The following is a 13,445-nucleotide window of genomic DNA, read 5'->3' as shown; positions in this document are numbered from 1 at the left end:
TTCTTCTATCTGGTTGCTCTGGAACTTTCGTTCCCGGCTTTTCTCCCCTCTCGGTTGATTTTCCTACCCGTTAAGGCGGTTTCATTTTTACGCGAATTCTGCACTCCTCTTATCAGTGGATGTGGATTTTGCTCGGTGCGGCGTATCGTTTTGAATTCGTTTCTGATCACCTCTTTGGTTTGCATGCTACTCAATGCTTCTTTTTTAACTTTCATTGTTAATGGGTGGGCCGGCGAAATCTATGGATGGGATGGGCTTGGTGCAGTCGGTATAATGCAAGTCTTGATTCTTATTACTATGCGTCTGGCTATAGTGTGCCCAACTATTTGTAGTTTGTATGGCATTTCCCAGTGGTATTTTCTGTCACCGTGATCGCCGGAAGTTGACCGATTACCCTCCTGGCAACCCAATTGATCTGTATCAGTCTTCTATAGTTCATCGGGTCCTTTTGGCCCCTTCCCGCTAAGACGGTCAAATTGCAGGAGCGAATTTCCAGGACGGCATTAAAAAAGAGAAATTCAAGGATCTCTCTGTGAATGGAGGTATTGCATGGCACTCTTTCTTATAGATACGTGCAAGTGCGAATGGTAATTTTTCACTGTTGTCGAGGGATCCGCTATCACGGGTTAACTACCGCCGTTGACCCTCCTCGTTCACTGTTTTTTGTTACGACCCCTGCAGCCACCAACGAATTAAGGGGCCGCAAACTTACAAATGGCCCCTCGAGAGCCAACCACTCCAGAAACCGTCACGTAATAAAGAGATCGGCGTAGACGCTCGGAGTTGACTCCACACATCGTGTGTGATAACGGAGACTCCTCTTCTACTCGCCTCTTTTTTCTCTCATGCTCGTTCTCGAGACTCTCGTACAATGGCATCTACAACCACAACAGAGGTCTTTTCTCTCGAGCAAGAAGTGTTCACGGTCTTGCCCGATCTGCAGCAACGGCAACAGCAAAATCAACCACCGCCGACGACAGCCTCGGCCCGAACAATAGAGCCTCTCAACATCGAATCCACCCCAGACACAGAGCCCAACTACCCAACAGGCAGCAAGTTTTGGTTCACCATCATCGCACTGTGCGTAGTCCTTATTCTCGGAGGACTTGACGCCAACATCGTCGCTACAGCCGTGCCGAGCATCACTAATCACTTCCACACCGTCGCCGACGTAGGATGGTACTCGTCTGCATTTCGACTCTGCACCTGCGCGTTCCAATTCGGGTTCGCGAAGCTGTATAAGCTCTTCTCAATCAAGACCATCTTTTTGATCAGCAATGTTATCTTCCTCGTCGGCTCTTTACTCTGTGCCACGGCTGTTTCGTCGACCATGTTAATTCTAGGGAGAGCAGTAACCGGCGTGGGGTTCGCCGGTGAGTTGGCTGGGTGTTTTGCGGTCCTGGTGCATATTGTGCCGCTCAACAAACGGCCAGTATTTGCGGGTTTGATGGCGTGCGTGGAATCGCTTGCGATCATTTCAGCGCCTATACTAGGTGGTGCATTGACGCAGTCTTTGGGGTGGAGATGGTGTTTCTGGTATGCTATTCGCGTCACAGGCATGATCAAGAAAGCTCGACGCTGACATTTACATAGGATTAACCTTCCTATTGGCGCTTTATCGCTGGCGACTATGTTTTTCCTCTTCTCGGACCCAAGAACCCGCCGAGAGGACGGCCTCACAATGGCTCAGAAGATCAGAGAGCTCGACCTCGTCAGCAACTGCTTGTTCATCCCATCCCTGACTGCGCTCTTCGTCGCGCTATCTTGGGCGGGAACAAAGTATCCCTGGTCAGATGGGAAAGTGATTGCATTGTTCGTTGTATTCGCTGTGCTACTCGCCGCTTTCCTCTTCAATCAGTATCGACGCGGAGACTCGGCAGCACTCCCCTTCCGCATCATCAAAAACCGAAATGTGATCGCAGGCTTCATCTTCACGACGTGCACCAATTCGATGACGAACGTCTTGGAGTGGTACTTACCAACATACTATCAAGTCGTTCGATCCCGGGTAAGACTTCCTGCCCAATTCATGATTACAAGAAAATGCACTGATAATGCTATGTCCTGCCAGACCCCGAGCGAGAGCGGCTACCTGATGATCCCCATCCTCGTTGGAATGATGCTGGGGCTCTTTCTTCAGGGCATCGGCACCACCACGTTCGGCTACTACACCCCATTTATGATCTTCGCCTCCATATGCATGCCAATCGCCGCGGGCTTGATGACAACATACGATCTCCACACATCCCTAACCAAGATCATCCTCTATTCCGGATTCGCAGGCTTCAGTGGAGGCATCGGCTTTCAAGGCTCCCAAGCGGCTGTTCAGACCACCTTGAGTGCCGCAGATGTCAACCTTGGGATCGGGGTCATCTTGTTCGGGCAGAGTATGGGACCGGCGGTGTTTATCGCTATTGCGCAGGTTATATTCACGAATCAGTTGTCGTCGAGTTTAGAAGATGTCGTCCCAGGCTTAACGCCTGGTTATATTGAACAGCACGGACTTGGCGATATCAAGAATGGGGTTCCCATGGAACAGTGGGATACCGTTTTGGATGGTATCGATCGGAGCTTGAGTCGTACTTGGCACCTTACTGTCGCGTTGGCTTGCACGACGATGATAGGAAGTCTCTTGATCGAATGGCGCTCGGTCAAGCAGAAGCAGTCGTGAAGTATGGGCTGGCGGCACGAAAAGAGCGTTCAGATATATCGGTAGCGTAGGGCATTGCGAGACCGGAAACCGCAATCCTTTTCAATCCTGCTGCAGCCTTATTCAGCCTAAATTGCTACAGATCCATTATATGTCCGTAAAAGCCCACTGTGTACGTCACTCCAAGGAGGATCGACACAAGCATTTTCCACAGATGGCAGGCAAAGTAAAAGGACAAGGTAACAGCAAGGCGCATTGGCCATCGATCGATCCCAGAATTGCCATATGGTGTTAATTACCCCGGACTCCATGCGGCAAATCGTCGGAATCAGCCGCTCTCTTTCTAGAAAGGCCCATCGGCAAGGCACGAAGCGCCGGCACCGTGACAGATTGCCTGTGTCCTGAGCGGGGATCTGACAGTATTTTCAATCTGTTGACACGGGGATCTGGTATCCTGATATTACATCACCCCTCAGCTACCCCTCATCAGTCTCCAAATACATGTAGTACATAGATATTTTGGTAATAGGATTACGATCCTGCATTCAATCTCGTGGTTTCGTTCTGTAATGGTATAGGCCCTACATTTACTAGTCGATTTTAATTTGTGGAAATTTAACACTAGATAACTAGATCACTTAGGTTGTTGATTTTCCTTCTAGAAGTAAGGGCGATAGAAGCAAAAGTAAGTGATTCGTACCGTGATCGTATCCTTAAGCACTATACCTTTGACTAAGCTATATAAATAACTCTTCCCTATTTTGTCTATAATATAGAATAGGAGAAAGAATAATATGATCATCTCTTGAGTACCTGCTACTATATCCGTAAACTGCCCTAGAGTCGTATTCGCGATTTATTTCCTAAAAGGACTCTAGGCGTAGTCAAACAATATTATTTTAGGGAGACCTCAAAGTAGTCTAAGAGCCCCTTAAGCAAAGAAAACTACCTAAGCCTCTTTAGTTGATATAAAAAGTATATCACAAACATCTAAAGAGGATAGAGTGCTAAGCCGCTCTTACTAACTTAAGGAGCGACGATAAGCGCTATTGAAGTTACGTTTAATGTGCTGCAAGAAGGAATTGTCAGCCTGCCACAGCCCAAACTATGGTAGTGGAAATCAAGGACAAGTGAGGTTTTCACCAAGTTGATAGTTTAAATTTAATATATTTCATTTTAATTACGTCTAATCAAGCTTCAGAGCTTCATGTGATTTATATTGTAAGTCGGTGCCAATCCCAAAACACTTAGAAAACATATACATTATTCAATTGAGCACTTCAAAGGACAGGGCGGTTATCCACGGTGGAAAGTAAAGATCCCTTGCTATTAGTCTATCGGCGAGTCAGAGCCGGCCCATTCAACTAGGTAAGCTTCTAGGGAGTCCTGGTCAGTCTCACATTTTGCATCGTCTAATCCGACGTTCACGTCCGGTAATATAGGCTTAGATGTGCAATTTGTGACATGATCCGAAATTTCCGAGGTGTCTTTTGACGCACCAAAAGTGAAGCTCAAAAACTCAAAATCGCTTGATGTTGAATAATCGCCTCTAAGGGCCCAAGGCTGCTCGTAAGTCTTGGAGGATAAGTCGGGAGAAGCCAGGAGAGGAAGAGTTTGGGAATCGTTATTTCCCAGCCACTCTATCCGAGGCTTGATTTCACATAGGTCATCTTGACAGCCAACAGAAACTGACGATGAAGTCCCTTGAATACACTCCAGAGTCGAGATATCTGTCTCTGGACTCTTGGAGACGCTTTCGGCTGAGTGTCTGAGCATCCCATATCGTACAGTCGGGATTTTGAGTTCAAGACAGCCAGTGGGCTCCGGTTCTTGCCATATCCCCGGGCCTATGGATGTCCCACGCCCTATCATTGGCCTGTCTGTTGCGCCGTTACTCTGCAAAAGATCCTGACAAGTCCTGGCAAACTCCATGTCTCTTGATTGAGAGAGTGAGTATCCACAGTTCTCTTTCGCAAGACACATTTCCACGGTCGCGATACCCATCCGCTTGAATGCGTCCCGGGTGGCATATGCCGGGGCGTATTTACCCGCGAGGTCATCCAAGACAGAAGTGCCGGCCAGAATGGCATAATCAAGGTCTTGGACAGCCTGATAGAGAGTCAGCAGATAACTTGGTCAGTTAATGAAAGACTAAGTGATGACCTACCCACTTGTGGCGAGCACAGGAGGAATTCCACAGGGCGAAAAAAAGATAACTGCCTTGCAAAGAGATCAGTAGATTTCTTGTGAATGAAAGCGTGGCCTCTGCTTACCTGCAATAAAGATCCCATGCACCGGCAAGTACGTGACGTTGGTTAGTCCCATATTGTGCAGCAAACGATATACTTGAATCACTTCTTGGCCCGCCTTGGCAACTTTAAGACAAATCATGTCCGGACTTTCCGGGGCCTCGATGGTGAGTTGCGGGATGTTATCATTGACAAGGCCAGAGCATTCAACCAGTCCCTCAGGTATCGTGACACTCCAACGATAGAGCGTAATGATAGCTTGCCAGTATTCCAGCTCCATCGACAAAATGCAATGGCTGGAACCAGTTTTCTCTTGAGGCGGAATCGAGCTTCTCCATTCATCAAGTCTCTGATTCATGTCCACCCGCCACGAACTAAAGGATGAAAAGACTTTAAGGAATGAGGGGGGTTTCCGGCTTCGGCTCATGGGGTTTCTCTCTGTTGTCACTAAAGCTTGTTGGTATTGAATTGCGTTGTGGATTTCCGATTGAAGGATTCGCAGCTTGAGGAAATGATGGGTTGTATATTTATAGCTGGCCATATTTTCCGGGGGTATCAAAGTACCGGATGGTGTGATAAATTTGTCGTCAAGGATGGAGGGAAACTCCGTTGTAATCACTTCATCTGGAACAAAGAAAGGCCGGCCGAGATACGGCACAACGAGACGCTCCAGGCTGTATACACACCACCACAGACGCCGGCGCAAGTCGTCAGTCCAGTCCTGATGTGTTTCATGGCCACCCAAGGAATGATAATGTTTGGTATCACTCGAGAATGGACCGGCATCGTGCTCACAGTACAGACGTAAATCTATAGCTGAACGAACAGCCACGTCAACCAGGCATCCAAGTGCGGGTGCGGTGGGCCTAACAAGAGCAAAACTTGCGAGGAGGATCATCGCCTGTAGCTCTTCGAGCTCATTGAGCTGATCTGAAGAAGTGGCGGGCCCTAAGGATCGTTCCAGATAGGCCATAGCGGTAGCATGGTATTGCTCGGGCGTGGAGAAATTTCTCGACAGTAGCTTCCGTCTCTTGTTTGGTCTTGTTTCACACCACTTTTGCTGCCGTCCACGGTCAGTGATCGGCGAGACAGAATCACAGTAGATCGCGGCACCTATAGCGAGCACGATGAAGAGGAAATATAAATTGCGAGCGGAGCGGTCTCCCTCTCGAGCGGAGTATGTATGAATGAGGACCTCTCTCAATTCAAACCGATGCAGCACCGGCATATGTGGATTCGCGTGGTTGAAATATAAATCTACAAGCTTTTCTGCTTGTTCTCGGCTAGGAAGACTTACACATTCCTTGGTCGACCGGTTTGCTCGAAGGCCGAAAAAGAAGGTGCGGATTGAAGTTCCGTCGCCTCCAACCCGATCACATCCTTTGTCCAGCCGCATGATTTCACGCCTTGCTGCCTTCCCAAACAACAGGTCCAAAATCAGATCATCTGGATTGTTATTGAATTCAGGAGAATCTTGCTTTGCTCTCGAGGTCCCTGTCTCCTTATTTGCCGAATTTGACCTTTCAGTTGGCACGTTGAAGTAGTGAGAATTGGCGCTCGTCGAAGATACCTGGATCGCTGTATCTTCGCTATCTGCCTCTTCCTCGTCGAAGGCGACGACTGGTTTGCAATTTATCTGGTGACGTGACAGGACAGCATTGAGATATTTGATGCGGTTCTCGAGAAAGTACACGTAATTACGTGGTATTTCCGCTTTGGTGATCGGGTCATAGCCCACACATCGGAGCTGCGCTTTCTCGCAGGATTGACATCTTGGAAGCCGTTGGTCACAGCGGTGCTTTCGTAGGCGACAGCGATTGCAAGCCGAGACGTTGCGAAATGACGAGGCCGGAGTCATCGTCAAGTCCGTGGAGGTACAGGGTTCCATTGCAGGGGCTGAGGCGGTCGCAGTCACGCCACTGCTTGGGACAGGAGAGGCTTTGAGGTCTGGCATAGTATGGCCCTTCTGATCTTCAGGGGTTGAAAAGGAACCGACTTGACGAAAAAATTTGGTCTGCCTTTCGACAGACACAGAACAATCAATTTTTATCTGCGGCAGAGTCTATTCTCTCACCAGTCCATGGGCTATTGAGAGATTTTCAATGTCGCACTTTGGTAGTTGGCCAAGGCGGGTCCGGTTTGCGAGGCGAACGATGGACTCAAACCTATGAGGGTAGGCACTGAGGCAATAATGGGCTCTCAGATAGAGACCGAAGACCAGGAAAGGGTTGTTCCATCGCTTCAGGAGTGGATTCATGCCGGCAACACATGACGATGGCACAAGCATTACTCGATGGAAACCTTTGAGCATGGTGGAGGCTACAGGCCTTTGCCGCGTTATCTATCGATTACTCGATTCGAATATGTGAAAGAGCCTGCCGATAGGAAGGATTTGGAACCAGAAACGCCCCCATTACTCGATCAAAATATCAGAATGGCTCCAGCTTGGTCTGCGCTGACCGGTCAGATGGTTCTTTGGCTTCCCATATGACGATGGTATAAGCATTACTCGATGGAAACCTTTAAGCGTGGTGGTGGCGATAGGCCTTTGCCGCGTTATTTATCGATTACTCGATTCGAATATGTGAAAGAGCCTGGCGATAGGAAGGATTTGGAACCAGGAACGCCCCCATTACTCGATCAAAATATAAGAATGGCCCCAGCTTGATCTGCGCTGACCGGTCAGATGGTTCTTTGGCTTCCCGCGGGAAGCCAAAGCCACTTTGACGATGCCACATGTCTGCTTGCAGGAGAAGAGAGGGCAATTATGGACGAGGCTGGACGAGAGTCGGCCTAGGGGAAAAGATGGGCGTAAGGCCGGCTAAGATTCTGATTGATCGAAGACTGGTTGGTGTAAACTAAATCACAACCACCGGCGACTTGAACAAATAATATTGCCCGCCAAGTAGGACGGATCTCGTCCCGTTGTTAGCGGTACATTATCAACGTGAATGACTGGTTATGGGGAGCATATGGGGAGTCACCCTCTCGCGGCACCTGCAATCTATTCCGCTCAGGTCCAATCACGGTTCCCGGGGAGGCTTCCGATGACGCTGAGATTCCTATATTTTATGCCCCAATAAGGAAAACTCAATCTCTTCGTACCCCGGTCAAAAGCCGAACACGGCAAAAACATCGACCCCATATCCTGCCGGGCCAGAACCCTTTAAACATGTGCACCTAAAAGAGCGAATATAGTGTTTGATAGTCCAAATTATAATAGTGACCCCCAGGAAACGAGACATGACTCCTGAGAGGTGTGCTATTTAGATACCCACGTTATAGCCTTTGTCCCAGACTGTTATGAGTATGATGCGGTAGGCGGAGTACTGGTAGAAGTGGGTCTCGGGTGTTGATACTTTTGCTACTGTAAATGCGGGGTTAGAGTTTACATGGTCGGCAGACAAAATAGCGCTTTGTTAGTGACGGGTTTTTCCGCATGCCGTAGACCCCTCGGCCATAGATAGAAAGTCCTTCGGCTGGTAGATCAGATTTTCTATAAGAGCGGAACTACTGACCGGAGGCTTTTATGTGATCAGCCATTTATGAGGTGACCTTGTAACTCATTCGATTTCAAATACATCCTCACCATTCAATCGATTGCCTACTCGCCTACTCCTACTTCTCAAGAACAGAATATCGGCCCCTTGGAAGTTCAGTATGGGTCAATTCAATTACTGGCTTAGAAAGCTTGAAGTCTCTACTGAACCCGGGCTGTCAACAGCCCAGCTGATGTTGTCAAATGAGGACCTTAAGCCCGGTAAGACTGCACAAGAATCCCCTTGCCATTCTCCTCTCTTTCGTTGGGAGAGAGGTTGTTGATCGCATGAATGCTAATACGCGGCTCATTTGAACAACAGTCGAAAAAGAACAGCGTCAATGGCGATGGCTCAATTTTGTTGCCTTTTGGATTGCGGACTCATTGAACGTTGTGAGTAGTTGCTCCTCAGCGGGGTTGAAAGAAAACGTGGTTTCTTTTGGAGAGATTTCTGCCATGGAGGAGCAAAACAACAGACAGTACTTTTCCTGACCGGACCACAGAATACCTGGATGATCTCTTCTTCCATGATAGTCGATGGTCTATCCTGGTGGCAATCTTGGCTATGTGTCTGGATTGGATACACCTTTTCCGGCCTTTTTGTGTGTCTCATGGGCCGAATTGGTGCTGTCTACCGGATCCCATTTGCGGTGACGAATCGGGCCTCGTTTGGGATCTGGGGGTCTTTCTGGCCCGTTCTTAATCGAGCGGCAATGGCAGTGATATGGTATGGGGTCCAGGTAATCCTATCTGTCTCTATTATTGTTGAGACCCCCATTCTAATATCAGCCTTTAACAGAGCTACCTTGGAGGTACGCTATATAAAATAGGGCCCGTTTCGTTTATATAACACAAGAGACTAACACTCGGTGCTCTAGGTGAATGTGTGACCTTAATGATTCTGGCCATTTGGCCAAGCTATGCTCATCTACCGAACTCGATTCCTAAAGGGGCAGGGGTCACTACCCAACAATTCGTGAGCTTTTTTTCTCTTCTGGCTATTCTCTCTGCCAGCTCTATGGTTTCCCATCTATAAGATCCGGCATCTTTTTACTATCAAGGCATACTTTTCTCCCGCCTGTGCTATTGCCTTCTTTGGATGGGCGATTGCTCGTGCGCATGGCTTGGGTCCTATTATCACTCAGCCTAATACTGCACACGGTAGTGCTTTGGGGTGGGCATTCATTAAGAGCATTATGAACTGTATTGCTAACTTCGCTGCGCTCGTGATGAATAACCCTGATTTTGCACGCTATGCAAAAACGCCGCAAGATGCCCTATGGCCCCAGCTCGTGACAATCCCAGTGGGCTTTGCTATCACGTCGTTTATCGGCATCATTGTTTCCTCCTCTTCTGGCGTGATCTTTAAACAGCCAGTCTGGAACCCCTTGACTCTGCTAGGGATGTTTCTAGAAGATGCGAGCTCGGCGGAGCGTTTCGGTATCTTCATCATCGCGAGCGGTTTTACCTTGGCACAACTAGGAACAAACATCGCCGCTAACTCCGTGTCCGCGGGTACCAATCTCACAGCTCTGCTTCCTCGTTTCTGCACCATTAGACGAGGTGGGTACCTTTGTGCAGCCATTGGCCTTGCTATGTGCCCCGTAAGTATACCCTATCTCGGGCCTGTTGAACAATATCTAAGAGCTTCTGCAACATCAGTGGACACTCGTTTCATCTTCTAGCAATTTCACTCTCTATCTCTCTGCTTATTCGGTCTTTCTCTCGTCGATAGCAGGAGTGATGGCAAGTGACTATTATTTGGTACGCAAGGGCTATCTTGATGTCGAAGAGCTTTATAGTGCGTGCAAAAATGGCCCTTACTATGGCATTTATGGGGTGTCATGGCAAGGCTATGCCGCTTACCTCTGCGGAATCTTGGTCAACATCGTTGGGTTTGCTGGAGCTATTGGAGTCAGCGTCCCCGTTGGTGCGGTGTACATCTATAACGTCAACTACTTCTCAGGATTCTTTGTATCCGGGGGAGTATACTGGATTCTGACCAAAATGGTGCCCGTTCCTGCCACAAGCAACAATTGGAACGAAATTCCGTACCTCGCGCGAGCCGTGTCCGATGTGGACGAGAAGAAAGCGGAAGAAGTCGAGGAAGTGGTGTGAGTGGGACTGGAACAACGCGCAATTCTGAGTCTGAGCTGAATCGGTGTGTATTTACAATCAAGTGCAAATTTCAATCAAGTAAACAAGTGCGACATGGCCTTGTTCCACCTTAGTGATGTTGCAGTCATGGGAAGTTTCTTTGATGAGATATTCTTGTGGCGTTGAGCAAAAGGCGCACCAAGCTTTTGCTGGTTCTCCGCGTAAAACAGTGTGCTTCGCAGGATAAACTCTGTGTCAACAACTGCGTTTCGCAGGGGAAAGGTGGGTCAACAAGGCCACTCTAGTGACGTGCAGGCACCTCTCCGTGGTGCTAGAGATTAGTACTCGAGTATTCCAAGACTACTAGAGGAAGCCAAAAACTGCACTGTTAATACCTGTACAACGGAAAGTCATTTATTTCCAGGAACATAGGGTGATTTTCCAATATTTGGGGACTTTGTAGGTTAGAACCCTGGAGGTGACCGGAACGAACGTAAAACCTGTTATTTATTATTGTTAATCAGCTGCTTTAAGCGTCTTGGCATAGCTTAAGTTGGATGTTTGTGCTAAAACAGGTTCGAGTTTTGGGTCGAGGGTATAGAACCGGACTATGGGTTACGGTTACCAAACCCGCCCCAAAGCGAGGTCTACAACTGCACGATTCTTCCACTATCCAGACTAATAGCTGACTTCTCACCCCCTACTGACCTTTTTTGGCAGACAAGCTTCCGAAAAGATGCTGAATCGAGTTCAACAAGCTCCAGCACGCTCAACGCGTACAGGAGATCTTCAAGCAGCACAAGATCTCACTAAATCGATAGCTTGAGCCGAATTATCTTGCTCAAAGAATACTAAGTTACTATATTTGACCCATACAGGGTATGGCAACTTGTGCTTTCGACTTCAGCGAGATTTCCCAATCTACAAAACAAAATCATTAAAGAATTTTCTTCACATCACTGTACCAACGTGCTGAATATTCCGTCTCTCCTGCCCTGAAAACCTCCCATATGTCTTTGGTTGAGTGTAATATTGCAAGCAGTTGCAAGAAGGCCGGCTGGGCTCGAGATGTAACTACGACGATTCTTTACGTAAACTGTATATGAATCAAGGCCTGCCACAGCCCCAGGCAAGGTCTTCTACCAGTTACATCCGCGATGACATCAAAGGATTTGTTACAGCCAAGGTATCAAGCTACTATTTCCTCTCATTTCCCCTTGCCTGTAACCGGCGATAATAAAATTCTCTCATTCTACGAAAAAGAAATCGGTATAAATGTTCATGCCTTCGAGAAGCAGATACCCATACCCCATAAAATCCACCCCTTCTAAAGCCAGAAAGCTTCAGCGCCCAGAAGACCTATGGAACACTCACAGGTTAGATGAAGCCGTAAACTCCGACTCGGAGGAGGATCCAACTTCCTGAACGGTAACAGTGTTCCCAGACTCGCCAGTAACACGAACAGTAACAGTATCCGTGCCGAAGCCAGAAGACTGCTCGAAGTAGTTATAATAGGTACGGGTAGTACCCTGCCAGGTGCTACCGCCGTCAGTGCTAACCTCCAGCTTGGCAACTGGCTCGTTGGCATTGACGACCTGCATCGAGAACCAGTACTCGGAGGTGCCGGACTTGTTCTTTAGCTTCAAGGGGCCGTCGAGGTCGCAGGGGGTGTAGGACCAGGTGATGTCAATGACGCCGGTGGAGGGATCGGAGAGTTCGCTGAAGGCATCTTCGAAGAGGTCGAAGTGGTTACTTGCGCAAGAGGGGCATTGGTCGACGATCTGTTTCCTTGGTTAGCACTAATTTCCACGATTAATGGGGAAATTGGGATGTTGACCATTGCTTTGATGGTCTTGCCGTTAGGACCGGTGACGGCGACGCAGGCGCCGCACTTGGAGGCATCGCTCCATTGGTCCACCGAGAGAGCAGTGCCGAAGAGGCTGCTGGGCAGGGTGTAGTCTGAGAAAGAGCAAGTTCCACCGGCAACATTGCCGCCGTAGAAGGTGGCTTCGCCGGGGGTTCCTGAGGAAGAGGAAGAGCTGGGGGATGACAAGTTAGATGAAGTGGTGCCAGCAGCCTGAGCAGTTGAAGTAGAGACCGAGGTCGACGGGGTGGTCAAAGAGGTGGTCTCCGAAAAGGTAATCACTTGAGCAGCAGCATGTGTGGTGGGAGCAACAATCTGAGCAGTTGAGCTCTCGGTCGAAGTAGCAAACACAACTGCCTGGGTTGTTTCGGGAACAGGCGCCTCGGACTTGGGGACCGAAGAAGAAGTAGAAGAAGTAGTGGGAACAGGAGCAGGAGCAGGAGTCGAAGTCGAAGCAGCAGCATCGCCAATCGGGGTAGAGGACTCGACCTCTACCGGAGACTGCGATTGCACCAAAGCCTCGGGAGTGGATGAGGCAGAAGGAGTGCTGCTTGTCTCGAGAGTCGATGTAGCCGAGGGCGTAGGCCAAACGGTCTCATACCAAACAACCATCTTGTAGCCCTTGGGGCAGAAGCTCTCCTCCTCGTGAGGTGCGAGCGGAAAGGCAGAGACCGTGGCAGCTATACCGAAGATGGCGACGCCAATGGAGGCAAGAATCTGGTACTTCATTGTGGTTGATGTGAATGAACGAATTGAAGTATGAGACTGAAAAGAAATGGCAATGTGCCGGCGTCGAATTTAGACGGAAAAAATGATTTACGAAGGACAGTACGTGCAGAAGCACAGGAAGGAATGGATGTCTGGATATCGAATCCCAGACCGGAAAGAACTGTGCCAGACAGGTGTGGGAAATGAATGCGAGAGAAAGAACGTTGGGCTGGATTGCTCGGGTATAAGAAGTCATGGACATACAGCCCACCAGGGGCCATTGTTCTAGGCTTCACACTTAGCGCCCAGAACGAGTCAAGAAATGAAATCGAGATACCT

At 48.7% G+C, this 13,445-nt stretch overlaps 4 protein-coding genes across 4 annotated transcripts; 2 read left to right on the top strand and 2 right to left on the bottom strand.

Annotated features, from left to right (window-relative positions):
- Window positions 1–871: 871 nt before the first annotated feature.
- Window positions 872–2,671, top strand: N7498_010445 (MDR family MFS transporter; the record flags this gene model as incomplete). Its single annotated transcript, XM_058457501.1, has 3 exons — window positions 872–1,536; window positions 1,594–2,008; window positions 2,072–2,671. The coding sequence occupies 3 exons, from the start codon at window positions 872–874 to the stop codon at window positions 2,669–2,671; spliced, it is 1,680 nt and encodes a 559-aa protein (XP_058304400.1).
- Window positions 2,672–3,979: 1,308 nt separating this feature from the next.
- N7498_010444 (Zn(II)2Cys6 transcription factor) lies at window positions 3,980–6,853 on the bottom strand (the record flags this gene model as incomplete). Its single annotated transcript, XM_058457500.1, has 3 exons — window positions 3,980–4,759; window positions 4,818–4,870; window positions 4,924–6,853. The coding sequence occupies 3 exons, from the start codon at window positions 6,851–6,853 to the stop codon at window positions 3,980–3,982; spliced, it is 2,763 nt and encodes a 920-aa protein (XP_058304399.1).
- Window positions 6,854–8,559: 1,706 nt separating this feature from the next.
- On the top strand, window positions 8,560–10,555 carry N7498_010443 (nucleobase cation symporter-1 family protein; the record flags this gene model as incomplete). The annotated part of the gene is given in 6 exon segments (XM_058457499.1): window positions 8,560–8,659; window positions 8,760–8,830; window positions 8,941–9,249; window positions 9,294–9,458; window positions 9,475–10,041; window positions 10,100–10,555. 6 exon segments carry the CDS (start codon window positions 8,560–8,562, stop codon window positions 10,553–10,555), a joined length of 1,668 nt encoding a protein of 555 aa, XP_058304398.1.
- A 1,349-nt stretch (window positions 10,556–11,904) lies between these two features.
- Window positions 11,905–13,127, bottom strand: N7498_010442 (putative extracellular cellulase CelA/allergen Asp F7-like; the record flags this gene model as incomplete). The annotated part of the gene is made up of 2 exons (XM_058457498.1): window positions 11,905–12,315; window positions 12,372–13,127. 2 exons carry the CDS (start codon window positions 13,125–13,127, stop codon window positions 11,905–11,907), a joined length of 1,167 nt encoding a protein of 388 aa, XP_058304397.1.
- Window positions 13,128–13,445: the final 318 nt, after the last annotated feature.

Source organism: Penicillium cinerascens, assembly GCF_028974065.1.
Source record: "Penicillium cinerascens strain IBT 15544 chromosome Unknown scaffold_4_segment0_segment1, whole genome shotgun sequence".
Taxonomy (NCBI): Eukaryota; Fungi; Ascomycota; class Eurotiomycetes; order Eurotiales; family Aspergillaceae; genus Penicillium; species Penicillium cinerascens.
This window is presented reverse-complemented; position numbering and strand designations above follow the sequence as displayed.